The following is an 18,585-nucleotide window of genomic DNA, read 5'->3' as shown; positions in this document are numbered from 1 at the left end:
GGGGACCGGGGGGCGGGGCTTCGGGATGTCAGGCCAGAGCGCGCCCAGCGCAGCTCTCACCTGGCGCGCGCCGCCCGGGTGCGCGTGGGGTCAGAGGTCACTGTGCCCCGCCCCCTGAATGAAGCCCCGCCCACTGCCCCGGAAGCTTGGGCCCGGGCTGGCGCAGCGCGACTTGAACGAGCGACCTGATCCAGCCTCGCCGCCGCTGCCGCCGCCATCATGGGGAAATCCTTCGCCAACTTCATGTGCAAGAAAGACTTTCACCCCGCCTCCAAGTCCAACATCAAAAAGGTGAACGGGCCCGGCCGGAGCCTCTGACCCCCCCTCCCGGGTACCGCCCCGGCCCAGAGCCACTGACCCCCCCCTCCCGGGTACCGCCCCGGCCCAGAGCCACTGACCCCCCCCTCCCGGGTACCGCCCCGGCCCAGAGCCACTGACCCCTCCCCCCCGGGTACCGTCCCGGCCCAGAGCCACTGACCCCCCCTCCCCGGGTACCGCCCCGGCCCAGAGCCACTGACCCCCCCTCCCCGGGTACCGCCCCGGCCCAGAGCCACTGACCCCCCCCTCCCCGGGTACCGCCCCGGCCCAGAGCCACTGACCCCCCCCTCCCCGGGTACCGCCCCGGCCCAGAGCCACTGACCCCCCCTCCCCGGGTACCGCCCCGGCCCAGAGCCACTGACCCCCCCCTCCCCGGGTACCGCCCCGGCCCAGAGCCACTGACCCCCCCCTCCCGGGTACCGCCCCGGCCCAGAGCCACTGACCCCCCCCTCCCCGGGTACCGCCCCGGCCCAGAGCCACTGACCCCCCCTCCCCGGGTACCGCCCCGGGCCAGAGCCACTGACCCCCCCTCCCCGGGTACCGCCCCGGCCCAGAGCCACTGACCCCCCCTCCCCGGGTACCGCCCCGGCCCAGAGCCACTGACCCCCCCTCCCCGGGTACCGCCCCGGGCCAGAGCCACTGACCCCCCCTCCCCGGGTACCGCCCCGGCCCAGAGCCACTGACCCCTCCCCCCCGGGTACCGCCCCGGGCCAGAGCCACTGACCCCCCCCCTCCCCGGGTACCGCCCCGGGCCAGAGCCACTGACCCCCCCTCCCCGGGTACCGCCCCGGGCCAGAGCCACTGACCCCCCCCTCCCCGGGTACCGCCCCGGGCCAGAGCCACTGACCCCCCCCCTCCCCGGGTACCGCCCCGGGCCAGAGCCACTGACCCCCCCCCTCCCCGGGTACCGCCCCGGGCCAGAGCCACTGACCCCCCCCCCTCCCCGGGTACCGCCCCGGGCCAGAGCCACTGACCCCCCCCTCCCCGGGTACCGCCCCGGGCCAGAGCCACTGACCCCCCCCCCTCCCCGGGTACCGCCCCGGGCCAGAGCCACTGACCCCCCCCCCTCCCCGGGTACCGCCCCGGGCCAGAGCCACTGACCCCCCCCCCCCTCCCCGGGTACCGCCCCGGGCCAGAGCCACTGACCCCCCCCCCTCCCCGGGTACCGCCCCGGGCCAGAGCCACTGACCCCCCCCCCTCCCCGGGTACCGCCCCGGGCCAGAGCCACTGACCCCCCCCCCCTCCCCGGGTACCGCCCCGGGCCAGAGCCACTGACCCCCCCCCCCTCCCCGGGTACCGCCCCGGGCCAGAGCCACTGACCCCCCCCCCCCTCCCCGGGTACCGCCCCGGGCCAGAGCCACTGACCCCCCCCCCTCCCCGGGTACCGCCCCGGGCCAGAGCCACTGACCCCCCCCCCCCCCCCCCGGGTACCGCCCCGGGCCAGAGCCACTGACCCCCCCCCCTCCCCGGGTACCGCCCCGGGCCAGAGCCACTGACCCCCCCCCCTCCCCGGGTACCGCCCCGGGCCAGAGCCACTGACCCCCCCCCCTCCCCGGGTACCGCCCCGGGCCAGAGCCACTGACCCCCCCCCCTCCCCGGGTACCGCCCCGGCCCAGAGCCACTGACGACCCCCCCCCTCCCCGGGTACCGCCCCGGGCCAGAGCCACTGACGACCCCCCCCCTCCCCGGGTACCGCCCCGGGCCAGAGCCACTGACCCCACTGTTTGTTTATCCCGCCTGTGTGGTGCTGTGTGGTGAGCATCAGAAGCTACTGTTGGTTAAAATGACCAGGGACCAGTGATGCAGGGAGCCCTGACCTCACTACTTCCTTCATAATCCGGGTTGTATTGGAGGAGGGGGGAGTAAGCAGCTGTACCAGATGTTCCAAGCATCCAGGTCAATTTCCCAGTGTGAACACAGGGGTGGGCATAGTGCGGGGGTTGGATTGCAGAATGGAGGTGTTGGGGTTGGGGAGCCCACAGGGGTGATGTTAGAGCAAAGGAGGTGGTGACGTGCCCATAGAGGATAGGGGTGCCAAAATACAAGCTTGCCCAAGGTGCCATTTTATCTGAGGTTGACCTTAGAAATTTAATGAGTGGGAAATTTCTTGCTCAGCTTTCCCAGATTCACATTATTTGATTGTCATGAAAAATCAATGTGTTGTCCAGTTGTTTAAAAAAAAAAAAAAAAAGAGGCAAGAGGCTGCCAGAGGTAGGTACAATATATCAAGTAGCTGCCTAGGCTAGTTTATCATACTGGAGTTATTGCAACATTTTACTGGTACAGGCTACTGGTATACTAAACTGGCAAAGTGCTCTTAGTGTGAATGCAGCTTATACTGACAAAGCTGTGCTTTGTTTAGTAGCTGTCTCTGTGAGTGAAACAAACTGTACTGCTAAACTCAGTTTTGCTGGCATAGCTGTGCCTATACTATATATGGGGTAACCGAAAAATTCACTTTAATCCGACCCAATTTTTGGTGTAGACCGTGCTAGGTCAGCAGAGGATTGTCTCCAAACCTCTTGAGGATTGGATTATCTATGCCAGTGAGAGAACCTCTGCAGTTGGTAGAGGTTGTGTATTCACTACAGACAAGCCATAAAAGTTCTGGTCTCTGTCAGAACTTAAACCTGTCCAACACATTATCAATAAACTACAGCCTATACTAGAACAAGATACTAAACTCCGAGAGGCTCTGAGAGACAGACCCATAGTCTCCTATAGACAACCACCTAACCTCAAGATGACTCTCACCAACAACCATAGGACATACCACACTAATACCAACCCTGGTACCTTCCCTTGCAACAAACCCCGTTGCCAGCTTTGTCTACATATTCACTCTGCTGATACCATTATTGGACCTAACCAAGTGAGTTATAAGATCAAGAACACACATTCCTGCGCATCCAGAAATATAATTTATGCTATCATGTGCCAAAAGTGTCTATCTGCCATGTACATTGGACAAATGTCTCAGATGCTTCGCCAAAGGATCAATGCCCACAAAACAGATATTAGACAGGATCACAAAGAAAAAACAGTTTCTTGCCATTTCAACCAGAAAGGACATTATCTCAACGACTTGATTACCTGCATCCTGCTTCAAAGGCCTTTTAAGAATACACTTGAAAGGGAATCCTCTGAACTGTCATTCATGCTCAAATTCGACACTTTACACTTAAGTTTGAATAAAGACTCTAATTACCTTACCCATTACAAAGATAGCTTCCCTAATTATCACCTCTAATATCATTAGCTCACAGACATTTACCTCCCCCCCCCCCCAACCCGCTTCTGTTCTGAAATTTGATTTGTCCTTTTCATATGTGTTCATTTTTTTAATTGTATCCTTTGGTATATATGGTTGTGACAATTTTCTTCCACTATTTGATCTGAGGAAGTGGGTCTGGCCCACCAAAGCTCATCACTTAATAAACCATCTTGTTAGTCTTTAAAGTGCTACATAGTCCTGTTTTTTCTTACGGCTACACTTATCTATATCATTTTGCAATGTAATGATTGTTTGCTGCATATCCATAGTTGGGCATTATTTTATAGAATATAATTTGTACAGACATCCTTTTATTCAGTTTTGTTTATATAAAGATTTTGTAGACGTATCTGATTATAAGCAGCAAATAAAAATTCTAATCCTGTTAATAATAGTAGACTGAGACAATGTTTTATGTGCATCTATGCTATATGGTTTTATTTACGTCTAATGAGAATTCAAGATTAATTTTTAACTAGATTATGTTTATTAAATAGGTATGGATGGCAGAACAGAAAATATCTTATGATAAGAAGAAACAAGAAGAGCTAATGCAACAATACCTTAAAGAACAGGAATCTTATGATAATAGGTGAGAATTTCCACACTACTAACAAAAGCTAAATTTCCTTCCCTCTGTATTTTATGGCATCAAAAATAGCTCACATTCAGGTGCTTAAAGCTGCATCATCACCTGGTTTTTATCTGTCAATAGTCTAAAAAGCTTCTCCTCATTTTGAACAGTTATTCATAAATTTGAGAATACGCAAGCAAGAGTCAGATGGATTTTGATTCCTCCTTTTGTTTTTGGACATCCTTTTTTCTGCTTGATCCTCCAGTTCTCCACAAGTTTTATGAGTATTTATCCAGTTCATATAAATGCAATACTATAGTTTTTGCTTCAAGCAGCTAGTTACCAGAGATTGCTGCAACAGCGTGTGGTGCAAATACGACCCTAAGTCTGTTTTTCATAATGCTGCTAGCACAGAAATGAAATTAAGTTATCTTCTGAAACTTTCCTGTATTGTATTATTAAGCAATGCCTGCAAAGTTGTCCATCAAACTCTATAGTGTTCTAATATTAAAGCTAACTAATAAGGGAATTGTCACAATAATTCACCATCTCCTATGTGAATTTTGTGTCCATTTAAAAATAGCTCTTTTAATAAATAATCTAAACTTGTGTATTTCCTGTGTGTCCTAAATTCAGTTCTTTTAATTTAGATTACTTATGGGTGATGAGCGAGTGAAGAATGGTCTTAATTTTATGTATGAGGCCCCACCTGGAGTCAAGAAAGGTACTTCTGATTTAACAAATGATTGGCAAAGTTGTTATAAGTGACTTAAAACAGGGACTTATAATGGGAAGTGTCAGACAAGCTTTCTATAGAAGACTGTGTAATGTTTTGTAGACAGAAAAAAGTGCTAATGATCTATATATGTTAATAGTGTGCACTATGAATAAGGTAGTAGTTTAAAAAGTCTAATGTAACACGCTGGGATTTCCTTCTAAGTACAAGAGAATACAAAGCATATTAAATTTAATCAGAATAATCAAATAGCCCACATCTTGTCAGAATGAACAGGGATCTAAATCCACATTAGAAGCCCTTGGAAATAAGAGAGCTTCCTTGTAAATTGAGATCTATAATTTAATTTAAAAGCTACTAAACCAAGTTTTTTAAAAAAACTGTCAGTTTAAACATTCTTAGACACAAATGTAATGTTTTAACTTTATTATTATTTAAAATAACTCATAAAATTACTATTTCAAAAATTCAGGGAATTGTTTTTCTCTCGTTTTTGTGTTAGTGTGTTTGACAGCATTTTGTGTACTCAGGTTACACCTCTAAAATCCAGGTTTCTCTGGTCCGGCAACATCTATAGTCTAGTTCTAGGATCAGAGTCCTGGCGTGCTGCAGAGGATTGGGGGACTGGGAGCTGGCGCATGGCTTAGTTGGGCTGCGAGGGGTGGGAGCCGGCGTGCGGCTCATCTAGGCTGTGGTGGGGGCAGCAGCAGGGGTCTTGAAATGACCTCCCTGATACAGAAAAATCCCTCATCCCAAGACGAGTCAGGTCCTGAGGGAGGTCCAACCTGTAATTGCATTGCTCCTCTTTCTGTGATATAGTCACTTGGTTCCCAAGGGCTCTGTGGTGCAAGGGACAGTGTGTTAGACTTCTAAAGACCAGGAAAAGCCATTCAAAGGTTGTGGGTTTGAATCCCACCAGAGTCACTTTAAGGGAGGTTGTGGAATCTCCATCTCTGGAGGTATTTAAGAGCAGGTTAGATAGACATCTATCTGGGATGGTCCCTTCCAGTTCTAGTGTTCTATGATTCTCCAATTTTCCCTCAAGAGTGAGAAACTTTTCTTAAAGGTACAATTATTGTAGAACCCCCAAAATAGGCAAAAGGACTTAAGAATGGGCATAGTACTTAAAATGTTTTCTGTTAATTACTACATTTCCGGTTGATTTTTGTGGTACTTTTAACAAAGAAATTAGTATAACTAGGACTTGTCTTACATTAACAATGAATTTGATCACCAATAGTTTTTAATGAAAAAACTGATTCACTTCCTCTTCGTGTCAGCAACCTGTGTGTGTCCATGTTAGGAAGTACAGGCAGTCCCCGAGTTACGCGGATCCGACTTATGTCAGATCCGCAGTTACGAACGGGGCTTTTCTCGCCCCAGAGGACGGGAGCGGCGGGACGCCCAGATGCACTGCGGTCCGCCGTCCCCGTCCTCCGAGGCAAGAAAACCTGCTACCCGTCTCCCTGATCTGCAGGGAGACGGGGAACAAAGCCTTGGAGCACGCCCGCAGCGGGACAGCCTGGGCGCGCTTGAGCTGTCCCCCTGCGGGCATGCTCTGCGGCTTTGCTCCCCGTCTCCCGACCAGCAGACCAGGGAGATGGGGAGCAAAGCCTCGGAACACGCCCACAGTGGGACAGCCGCGGTGCACCTGGGCTGTCCCGCTGCGGGCGTGCTCCAAGGCTTTGCTCCCCGTCTCCCTGCAGACCAGGGAGACGGGGAGCAAAGCCGCGGAGCACGCCCGCAGGGGGACAGCTCAAGCGCGCCCAGGCTGTCCCGCTGCGGGCGTGCTCTGTGGCTTTGTTCCCCGTCTCCCTGGTCTGCAGGGAGACGGGGAGCAAAGCCTTGGAGCACGCCCGCAGCGGGACAGCCCGGGCGCGCTTGAGCTGTCTCCCTGTGGGTGTGCTCCGCGGCTTTGCCAGCAGACCAGGGAGACGGCGCGCCTGGACTGTCCCGCTGCCCGCGTGCTCTGCGGCTTTGCTCCGCATCTCCCAGGTCAGCAGACCAGGGAGACGGAGCAAAGCCGTGGAGGACTTGGGCGGTCCCACCACCCCCGTCTCCCTGGTCTGCTGGGGGGGGGTGCAGCTAGTGGGCCCCCCCCCCCCCCCCCCCAGCAGACCAGGCTTTTCTTGCCTATCCCTGGGGTAGAGCAGCTGGGGGCTGCCAGGTTGGTCCCGCAGCACCGCTCCGGACCAACCCGGCAACACCCCAGCTGCTCTGCCCCAGGCGTCCCCAAGTCAGCCGCTGCTGAAACTGACCAGCGGCTGACTACAGGAAGCCTGAGGCAGAGTTGCTCTGCCCCAGGCTTCCTGGAATCAGCCGCTGATCAGTTTCAGCAGCAGCTGACTTGGGGACGCCTGGGTTTCTTAAGTTGAATCTGTATGTAAGTCAGAACTGGCGTCCAGATTCAGCCGCGGTTGAAACTGATCAGTTTCAGCAGTGGCTGATGCCAGTTCCGACTTACATACAGATTTAACTTAAGAACAAACCTACAGTCCCTATCTTGTATGTAACCCGGGGACTGCCTGTACAGTAGAACCTTACCAGTGACTGACATTGTGAATAACCACATTTTGTGAATAAACAAGAATAGTCCTTTGTCACAAAATTTGTTCTTTTATTTAGACAAGTAGGGTTTAGGTTTATTTATTTATTTATTTAATTTCATGGTCTTGTAGTAAACGTGGGAGTATATTTGTAAAAGTAATGATAACCTGTAATATGAGCTCTCACTATAGCACTATTGTTCAGTTGCTAAAAAGTCAAGTGAGGCTGGTACAGTTTATTTAAGAATAATCGGATTCATTGTTGGCTCAATGAAAATTAGTGAGGTTCTGTTGTATGGTTAAGAAAGCAGCCCCTGCAGAGAGAGATGCAGAGTAATTATTCAGAAATAGTGTTGAGTATTTATAAAAACCTAATAAATCTTTCATGCAGATAGTTAAAGCAGTGGTTCTCAACCTGGGGAACATATACGCTTGGGGGTACGCAGTAGGGATATTAAAAAGCAGATAATTGGGTAACACTGTAACCACTGAAAATTGCAGCAGTTACATGCACCTGCAGCATGGGGCAGCAGCAGGCTCCCCAAGAGCGGTACATGCCATGAGCTGGCTTTTAAGCTGGCTCCCTGGGGCATACCAACTGCCACCCCACTTTTCTACTTCTGATATGGAGGCAGAAGTGCCGGGCAGTGGCTGGTTACCTAGGAGCTGGTACACGCTGGGAACCCCACTTTTAAACCCCACTCCTGAGGAGTTGGCTACCACCCTACGCTGCTGCCTCTGATACAGAGGCAGCAGTGTGGGGTAGCAGCGGCTCCCAGCAAGCAGGTCAGGAGCCTGTGTGTAACTGTTCCAGTAAATGATAAGCCCAGGCTACAGTAGTATGCAGAGGTCTTCCAGGAGTACATCTGCTCATCTAGATTTTGTCTAGTTTTGCAACAGGCTGACCAACAACATCAATATAAACTGAAATGTCATACAATGACTTGTTTATACTTCCGTATATACTGTACACTGAAACATAAATACAGTATTTATATTTCAGTTGTATTGTTTTATAAATGTATGGTAAAAATTAGAAAGTAAGCACATTTTCAGTAATAGTGTGCTGTGACACTTCTTTATTCTTATGTCTGATTTTGTAAGCAAATAGTTTTTAAATGAGGAGACACTTGGGATACTTGGGGGGAATGTAAGCCAAATCAGACTCCAGAAAGGAGTACAGTAATCTGGAAAGGTTGAGAGCCTCTGATAAAATTTTAATTCTTTAAGGATCTGTGCCTATATAGCTGTTGTACATTACAGTAAGTTAGATATCTCTGGAGTTTTCCTTTAAGAAAAATCTTTGTATGATAAATATTAATTTCATTTTGTGTAATAATGTTTTGCTATGAAATCTTATTTTAAGTATTTTCTCAAGAATTGAAAATGTAGGCCCCAATCCTGTAAGCTCTTAAGCATATGCTTAACTTCACTAGCATTGTAGCCCTGTGGAAATCTGAGACTACTCACAATAGTGAAGTTAAGCTTGTGCATAAATGACAGGAGGATAAAGGCCCTAGATACAAAACTTAATGTGCCAGTATTTACTAGTAATGAATGAGGAGTTCAAAAGCAAGTTGCAAAAGTGTTTATAGAACTTCAACTGTGTTCTCCTGCTTCTTTGTGTTAGTTTGAAAATTCTGAGGGAAGGAAATGTTATCCCCGTGTTTAAGGATGTTTATGGCTTTACAAAGTTTATAAGTCAATATGCAAGAAATATGTTATGTTTATTTTGCATAAGCTATTTTCTGAAATAAGGTGCAGTATTACAATACTATAAACCATTAAAATGTTTTATCCATGACAGGCTATGTCTGTGATTAATGCCTTGTCTCTTTTTTTGTTTTGTTTTGTTTGTTTTTTCATTTTTTTCTGGTCTTCGTAGAAGAAACCAAAGAGGTAATCCAACACATCGGTTTTTAACAATTTCTTTACAATTACTTAATATACCTTTTATATTTGATATGAGATTGTCAACATTCTTGTATTTTATATTTTATAGCAAGAAGGAGAGACTGAATATAAATTTGAATGGCAAAAAGTAGCGCCACGAGAAAAGTAAGAACTATTTACTTGGATAAAATCAATTTTCAGCTAGTATTTATGTTGTGCTTTATCTGTCGTAGTCTCATGGCTGGTTGGTCAAGTTTTTAAAAACTAAAATATAGACATTCTTTCATCCACTTTTTTGGGGGGGAGGAGGGTGTTCTGGATGCATATTTGAAAAAACATCTATTTTAGTGCTGACACTTAAGTGTACCTTTTTGTGTTGTATGAAATTCCTCCCACTTGTGTGTATTGTTTGAGAAACTTTGTTATTGAAATAAATATGCAACCTGTACATCTACTGAGATGTTCTAGACTAGTTTTGTATATGATAGTTTGAAAAGCTTTTCGTATTAATTGATTGTATAAATCTTGAGACTTTAATATGTTTCTTTTTGCATGTAACAGATATGCTAAGGATGACATGAACATCAGAGATCAACCATTTGGTATCCAGGCAAGTTACATTTACCTTTGCAAGAGTCCTGGGTATATTTCAAATGTTTGTCAAACTACATGACATTGACATAAATTGTACCATATCTTATTTGGTAAGTTAAAAAAACCTGCTTAGACAAAAGAATGTAGCAAGCTGCTAGAAGATATGAAGTTGTAGAGTTAACTTAATTATGTCTTTACCGTTTATACATCAGGTGCGGAATGTGAGGTGTATTAAATGCCACAAGTGGGGTCATGTAAACACTGACCGAGAATGTCCTTTGTTTGGTCTTTCTGGAATTAATGCAAGTTCAGTTTCCAGTGATGGATCAGGTAGGCACCAGAAATTAATTTAAAATGTTTTTTAATTGTCTGCCTCAGAAAGGACTGGCCATAAATCTTGAAGGCAGTTCTTGGATCTAAATGTTGAGTGTACAGGTAAATTATGTTTCAAATGGTAGATGAAATAGGAATCAAGAATCCTTGATTCAAAATGTTTTGCCTGTTAACAAGATCAAAGATTCCAAAGATCCATTTATCCAACTAGTAACAAATGAAGAGAAAATTCCCAGAACATGGTCCTGGTGATAATGTTTTGCCCCTCTTTATAGGCATCTATTTGTGATGCAGCCTTGTGATGTCCACTTCAGTTCTGAATGGAAAAAAGATGCTTCCATGTTGATAAACCAAGCAGTTAAATGGGCCATCATAATCAATGTATATAGACACAAACCACAGGGTCATGAGAAGTAGGGAACACTAATTTGTAGTGGTGACACAGTTTATCTTAATTTCTTAGATCTCTGAAGTGCCTAAATAAATTGACAAGTAATTGAGGCTTAGTTGTTACCTTTTCCTTTTGTATGAGGTTTTTACTGCTTCAAGAATACAGGCAGTCCCGGGTTACGTACAAGATAGGGACTGTAGGTTTGTTCTTAAGTTGAATCTGTATGTAAGTCGGAACTGGCGTCAGCCGCTGCTGAAACTGATCAGTTTCAACCGCGGCTGAATCTGGATGCCAGTTCTGACTTACATACAGATTCAACTTAAGAAACCCAGGCGTCCCCAAGTCAGCTGCTGCTGAAACTGATCAGCGGCTGATTCCAGGAAGCCTGGGGCAGAGCAACTCTGCCTCGGGCTTCCTGTAGTCAGCCGCTGGTCAGTTTCAGCAGCGGCTAAATCAGGACGCCTGGGGCAGAGCAGCTGGGGTGCTGCTGGGTAGCTCCAGTAGTGCGGCACCTCGGCGCTACTGGAGCAACCCAGCAGCACCCCAGCTGCTCTGCCCCAGGCGTCCTGAGTCAGCTACTGCTGAAACTGACCAGCAGCTGCTGAATCAGGACGCCTGGGGCAGAGCAGCTGGGGTGCTGCCGGGTTGGTCCGGAGCGGCGCTGCGGGACCAACCCGGCAGCCCCCAGCTGCTCTACCCCAGGGGTAGGCAAGAAAAGCCTGGTCTGCTGGGCGAGGGGGGGGGGGGGGGGCACAAGCTGCCCCTCCCCCCAGCAGACAAGGGGGACAGGAGCAAAGCCTTGGAACACGCTCGCAGCGGGACAGCCCAAGTGCACCTGGCCTGTCCCGCTGGGGGCGTGCTCCAAGGCTTTGCTCCCCGTCTCCCTGTAGACCAGGGAGACGGAGAGCAAAGCCGCCGAGCACGCCCGCAGCGGGACAGCCCGAGCACGCCCGCAGCGGGACAGCCCGAGCACGCCCGCAGCGGGACAGCCCGAGCACGCCCGCAGCGGGACAGCCCGAGCACGCCCGCAGCGGGACAGCCCGAGCACGCCCGCAGCGGGACAGCCCGAGCACGCCTGGGCTGTCCCGCTGCAGGCGTGCTTCAAGGCTTGGCTCTCCGTCTCCCTAGTCTGCAGGGAGACTGGGAGCAAAGCCTTGGAGCATGCCCGCAGGGGGACAGTCCAAGCGTGCCCGGGCTGTCCTGCTGTGGGCGTGCTCAGCAGCTTTACTCTCCATCTCCCTGGTCTGCAGGGAGATGGGGAGCAAAGCCTTGGAGCATGCCTTCAGGGGGACAGCCCAAGCGCGCCCAGGCTGTCCCGCTGCGGGCGTGCTCCAAGGCTTTGCTCCTTGGTCTGCAGGGAGACGGGGAGCAAAGCCTTGGAGCACGCCCACAGCGGGACAGCCCAGGCGCGCCCGGGCTGTCCCGCTGCGGGCGTGCTCCAAGGCTTTGCTCCCGTCCCCCTGGTCTGCTGGGGGGGTCCAGCAAAGCCGCTGGACCCACCCAGCAGACCAGGGACACCAGAGCAAAGCCGCCACCTGGGCGGCTTTGCTCGTTTGCCCGGGAGCAAAGCTGCCCAGGCGACGGCTTTGCTCGGGTATCCCTGGTCTGCTGGGGGGTCCAGTGACTTTGTTTGACCCCCCCAGCAGACCAGGGGGACAAGAGCAAAGCCTCCCAGGCGGCGGGAGTCCCGCTGCCTGGGCGGCTTTGCTCGGGTGTCCCTGGTCTGCTGGGGGGGGGGTGTCCAGCAGCTTTGCTGAACCCCCCCCCAGCAGACTGGGGAGCCGAGAGAAGCTTTTCTCGCCCCGGAGGACACGGGTGGCGACCTGCCGCCCGTGAGCTCCAGGGCGAGAAAAGCCCCGTTCGTAAGTGTGGATCCGACATAAGTCGGGGACTGCCTGTAGTGATTTTGCTCTGTCATCTTTCTTGTTTACTAGAAACACAGACTTTACTTTTAGATCATACCATCCTTTAATCAGAAGCATATGTGTTTAATACATACCACAATGTATTAGCTTGGAGTGCTTGAAGGGGAAATCAGTTTTTGTTTTCAGCAATTTGACCTAAGATTGTGACATTTTCAGTCATAATGAAATATCTAAGAGCGATTCTGGTTGCACGGAAGAGGTGTATTTATAAAAACGTGAAGAAGTTGTCGTGCTGTGGCACGTTCTACTCCAGATCATAGAGAATCCTAGTCTTAGAATGAAATGCATTCTCAATTCATTTATTCAGAAACACCATTACAGTTGGCATCTTGGTTAACTCTCTGAGGAGGGAGGCCAGAGATAGAAGCTGAACTATGTGGCTTTCATGTAATAACTATTAATTCTTTCTGCAGTCAGACTATTGATGATCTGTCTTATCTAAAGGGACTAATTTAAAAAGATATATATGGTGTTTCTTTATTGAAGGGAAGTGCCATAAAGTTTTATTTCAAGAAACAGTGCATCTCATGCTGCTTTGCTTTTAAGCATTGTCCAAAGATTATATCCGCGTCCTAATAACTTTATAGTTGTAGATATATATATATATATATATATATATATATATATATATATATATATATATATATATATATCAGAGAGAGAGAGAGAGATCTTTCTGAACCTGTGTGTTTCATGATTTATAACATTACAAAATAATTTTCTCATGCTTGGAAGTTTTACATCTTAGAAGAAATTCTGATTGGAAAGTTTTACTAATATGTATGTGGGGTAGAGGAGTGGGAAAATATACTTTCCAGCATGATCACGTCTTGAAATTTTCAGCGTTAGACCCTAAAAGGTGGTGTGTTCCTAAGCAACTCCTGATGCCCTTTTAAAATAGAGAGAGTATGGGCATGTCTGGTCAGGGTGGGGGTAAATCTAGAGCACATATTTAAAATGTGATTGCATTTGTGATCTAAATAATGTGATTTATATATCAGACACACTGGTATTTTACTTAATTTTCTATTTTTTTTAAAAGGAAATTACATGCAAAGTACTATTCTTGGGATTTTCCAAAGCTCTCAGTGGTGGTTTAATTCTGTTCCCATTGAATTAATAAAGGCAGTGTAAAGCCTTCATGTACTGATTTTGAAAATTCCTTCTATATAAATGCAATATGTAACATGGAAAGATGAATATCAGTACAGGCAGTCCCCGGGTTACGTACAAGATAGGGACTGTAGGTTTGTTCTTAAGTTGAATCTGTATGTAAGTCGGAACTGGCATCCAGATTCAGCCGCTGCTGAAACTGACCAGCGGCTGACTACAGGAAGCCCAAGGCAGAGTTGCTCTGCCCCGGGCTTCCCGGAATCAGCCGCTGATCAGTTTCAACAGGCTGAATCTGGACGCCAGTTCTTACATACAGATTCAACTTAAGAACCCCAGGCGTCCCCAAGTCAGCTGCTGCTGAAACTGATCAGCGGCTGATTCCAGGAAGCCCGGGGCAGAGCAACTCTGCCTCGGGCTTCCTGTAGTCAGCGCTGGTCAGTTTCAGCAGCTGCTGACTTGGGGACACCTGGGGCAGAGCAGCTTGGGTGCTGCTGGGTTGGTCCAGTAGCGCAGCTCCTCGGCGCTACTGGACCAACACAGCAGCACCCAAGCTGCTCTGCCCCAGGCGTCCTGATTCAGCCGCTGCTGAAACTGACCAGCAGTGGCTGAATCAGGACGCCTGGGGCAGAGCAGCTGGGGTGCTGCAGGGTTGGTCCAGTAGTGCCCAGAGCGGCGCTACGGGACCAACCAGCAGCGCTCCAGCTGCTGTACCACAGGCGTCCGGAGCAAAGCCATGGAGCACGCGGGCAGCAGAAAGCCCAGACGCGCCGCGGCTGTCCTGCTGCCTGCGTGCTGCCCGCATGCTCCGTGGCGCGTCTGGGCTGTCCGCTGCCTGCGTGCTCCGCGGCTTTGCTCCGCTTTGCTCCCCATCTCCCTGGTCTGTTGGTCTCCAGCAGACAGGGAGACGGGGAGCAAAGCCGCGGAACACGATGGCAGCGGGACAGCCGCGGTGCGTCTGGGCTGTCCGCTGCCCGCGTGCTCCCCGGCTTTGCTCCCCGCCTCCCTGGTCCGTGGAGATGTGGAGCAAAGCCGCGGAGCATGCGGGCAGCCGACAGCCCAGACGCACCGTGGCTGTCCTGCTGCCGGCGTCCTCAGAGGCTTTGCTTCCCGTCTCCCTGGTCTGCTGGTCTCCAGCAGACCAGGGAGACGGGCAGCAAACCCCATTCGTAACTGCGGATCCGACATAAGTCGGATCCACGTAACTGGGGGACTGCCTGTAGTTATGAAATTGATTTATTCCCATAGCAGCCATCGCTCAGCCACAGTGTATTAAAGCTAATGCTGTATCCAAGTAAAACAAGAAAGTAAGAGCTAAATCCTAAACTCAGGGCATAGCTCACAAAAGTGAGATGTGGGGAGGGAATAATTGTCTGCCACCACAGCAGTAGAGCCACCACTGTAGAGCTACACTCCAGCAATTATGCTAGCCTCACAACTCCAGGAGCCCTTGCTGAACCTCTCTAAGGAGAAAACGAGTTTGGTTCATAGATCTGTGCAGTTCCATATTTAGCATTCTTCCAACACTTGCTCATGTCCATTCCAATGAAGGTGTGTGCTCGTCCAGTACAATTTTTCCCTCGGTTATATGAGTCGTGCTGTATCTGTGCTCCCTGGATTCGTGTTGTCATAGTGATGATAGGGCCTTGCAGACCTGTGTCCACCTCAGTTCATTCTGCCCATAAGAGTTGTTGACATTTCAGCTCATCCTTGTGTTTTCCCAGAAGTAAGTCTCTCAGTGGACTTTTTTTTTTTTAACTGTATATAGTTAATTATAGTGATTAAGTTTCAGTTAATTGACTCTTCCCCAACACTGGAGCATGCCACAGTCCCTGGGGTATAAGCCTTGTCTATTAGTTACCCCAAGCTGCCTCAACTGTCGGGAGGAAGCCCATATGCAGGAGCACTGCAAGATCAGCAAGGAATTCAAGCCCTCTGTTAAGGAGGACAAGGACACAAGACTCAGTCGAGGTCAGAGCCTTCCTCCCAGAAACCGGATCCCAAGCTGTAGGGGTGCTCAGAGCCTGAAAAAATCACCCCATTACCACAGAAAGAAACTGCCTAAAGCTCTAGGGCAGGCATGTCCAAAGTCCGGTCCGCGGGCCAATTGCGGCCCGTGTTCCGGTTCAATACGGCCCCACAGGTAATTTGGCAATATCTATCTTTTATGGCCCCCAATGAATCCATATGTATTGAGATGAACACATTGTAAAATCTCAGTTAATGTTAGTTGGTCTAAATCAGTTATAAATATCTTTGGACACAACATGTATAGTTGGTGTTATGTTCCTGTTCATATTTTTTTTAACTTAAAAGTTGACAGACAACCTTTATTACCAATAATATGTAATGTACTTTACAATGTTCCTGACATATATTTCAGCTTCTTGGATTTTCTTTTCATCTGGCCTTCAGATATGAAAGGCAGAGTGATTTAACACCTGTTTAGATTTGTCATCCATGTGACGAAATGAAAAGTATGCTGTTTGCAATAAACTTTTCATAAAATAGTTAATTTGCATTTAATTTTAATGGTTCAAAGAATGTCAGGCAAAATGGTCGGCCCTCACGCATGTTCACTTCATCAAATCTGGCCCTCTTTGAAAAAAGTTTGGACACCCCTGCTCTAGGGCATATGACATCATGTTACTATGTGGTGCAACACACAAGACTGACTTGGGCCTCTCTCGACTTGGCTGGAATCAGTATCTGGGCTAGACTGACAGCATTTGGATATGGTTGTCTCCTTTCCTCCTTCAGTGAGCACCACCTTTTTTTGGTAGTTGGACCAGTGGGCAGTAGGTGTAGGAGTCCCGTTCTTGCGGTGCTAGTCAGTGTCTCTCGTTACAGACATTTTGGCAATGGGTTTGGGGGGCTCACATGGGGACAAAGCTCATCACAAAGGGTCTTCAGTTCTGCTCCTTGCTCAGTCATGGTGTGGACTCACTTGCAGACACCTTTCTTCACCCTTGGACATCCATCTCTTCTATGCATTCTCTCCCTTTCACCTCAGATGCAAAGTCCTGCTGAAGGCCAGAAGCGTTGGGCTGCGTCTTAACCTGATAGTTCTGGCCTGGCTCTTCAGCACTGGTTCACCATCCTCCTGAACCTCTCAATGGAACAATCAATCCACCTGTTTCAATTTCCAGAACTGATCTTACCAGGACCCACCATCGCCTACCTCGACTGAACCTCACGTCTCTTTATCTCAACAACTAGCTCACTGCAGGCTTGTTCACAGGGTGCTATTAGGAAACAGAAAACCATCCACTAGAGCCACTTACCTAGCAAAGTGGAGGAGATTCTCAATCTGGTCTGCACAGAAAGGGATTTGCCTATACAGTCCACATTGCCTTTCATTCATTAGCAGAACTGCGCAGGAGTGGGTAAGCTGGTGGTGGCAGCAGCTTTGATGGGTCATGCGGGCTGCTTTTAAAAAAAAGCCTTTGCACAGTGGAGCATCTCCCTGCTCTCCTCAGAGCTGGAGCTATGGCCAGGCCCATGTGATGGCTGTTGGCTGTTCCTGGTGAGGGGCCGCGTGGTGGGCGACTGCCCTGTGTGCCAGAGCTGGATCTGGGGCTACAGTCCGACGGCTCCTGGGGTCAAGGCCACAGTGCATCTGTCCTTAGGGATGGAGCTGTGGTGAGGGCCACATGGTGGCTTCCCAGCTGCTCCGAGGGTATCAAATGGCTACTGAAAATTTTGAAGTATTAATTTTCTTTTTATTTGATTTCATATTAAATAAACATTTAAAGACATGTTGCTATTAGAGCTCAACTCCAGGGTAATAGAGCCAACTTGTTGGCTACCACAAAGGGAAAATATTTTTGGGGGTAGTACTTGGGGCAAGCAGACGGCTAAATTGGAATGGATGTGAGCAACTCATCTCAAAGAGCAGTTATGAAAAGTTAGCAAGCGTGGTGTGTTTGGGTTTTTTTTTTGTTTTTGTTTTTGTTTTTTCCTTAAAATCCCTCAGGAGCCTCTATCAATATGTTGTTCGCAGTACGCCAGTTGCAGATCCCCTGATTGGTTCCCTGCATTTTTCTCTGTGCATCAGCCATTTGTTTGGCTCCCAGACACACCTGGTTTCTACTGCGTCCCGGACATCCCTTGTCTGTAATAAGTGCATATGCAAATAGGACCTAAGTTAGTTGCTGTGACTTTCCAATGAATTTCCTGATTCTTGTGTTCTGAATCTATGTACTTATCACTAGTCATATGCTCTGTAGATTTAATATGAATTCTAAATTAATTACTAGTGTACAAACACAGGCATACCTGGAATCCATGACTGTTGCTGTTTTCCCTCATTAGTTTGCTTGCTTTTTTTCCCTCTACTAGTCCTTGCCCCCTCTGTTGACAATTGCACTCACTACCTTTCCTCCTGCCCAGGCACATAATTGTGGTCATCTTTGACTCCTCTTCCCTCCCCCTCTTCCCCCCCCCAAAAAAAAAATTCAGGCTCTGAATAAATTCTGTCACTACTTTCTTTCTAATAACTGAAAAATCTGTCCCTTTTTAATGAAGAGAACATTAGTTAAAAATCCAAGTGTTACAAGGTCTCCCCGCCCCTGATGGGGGGAACCGCCCTGTTCAGTGTGTCTACCCCAGCTAATAGTCAAAAATCCCTGCTGACGCGGAACTGCCTTGGTCAAGTCCCTTGACCTGGTCCTGAGTCTCCTTCACGCAGAGAGAGGAGGGAGGCCTGGGCCCATCCTCACTCCCGACCTCAGCCCAGGACCCTAAGAACAAGCACAGTCACTGCCTGTTTGGCCGGTGGGGTCATTCCCCCACTCACCGGACTGTGGGCAATCCTTCACCCCGTCCTGGGCTACTTCCTCCCCTCCTGCTGAGCCCTCTTGGGCTAGCTCCCTTGGGATCTGGGACCTGC

At 49.2% G+C, this 18,585-nt stretch overlaps 1 protein-coding gene across 1 annotated transcript in view; it reads left to right on the top strand.

The window, feature by feature from the left end:
- Nucleotides 1-83: 83 nt before the first annotated feature.
- The window catches only part of CIRSR (corepressor of RBPJ and splicing regulator), a 45,094-nt gene continuing 26,592 nt past the window's right edge, over nt 84-18,585 (top strand). The window contains exons 1-7 of the mRNA XM_075933659.1: nt 84-291; nt 4,090-4,184; nt 4,817-4,890; nt 9,334-9,347; nt 9,451-9,506; nt 9,903-9,951; nt 10,148-10,265. Of these exons, the coding sequence (XP_075789774.1) occupies nt 220-291; nt 4,090-4,184; nt 4,817-4,890; nt 9,334-9,347; nt 9,451-9,506; nt 9,903-9,951; nt 10,148-10,265 (478 nt within the window). The 5' untranslated portion in view covers nt 84-219. The remainder of the gene's footprint in view (nt 292-4,089; nt 4,185-4,816; nt 4,891-9,333; nt 9,348-9,450; nt 9,507-9,902; nt 9,952-10,147; nt 10,266-18,585) is intronic.

Source organism: Pelodiscus sinensis, chromosome 7 (genome assembly GCF_049634645.1).
Source record: "Pelodiscus sinensis isolate JC-2024 chromosome 7, ASM4963464v1, whole genome shotgun sequence".
NCBI classification, from domain to species: domain Eukaryota; kingdom Metazoa; phylum Chordata; order Testudines; family Trionychidae; genus Pelodiscus; species Pelodiscus sinensis.
The sequence above is the reverse complement of the archived record's forward strand: the minus strand, read 5'-3'. Positions and strand labels throughout refer to the sequence as shown.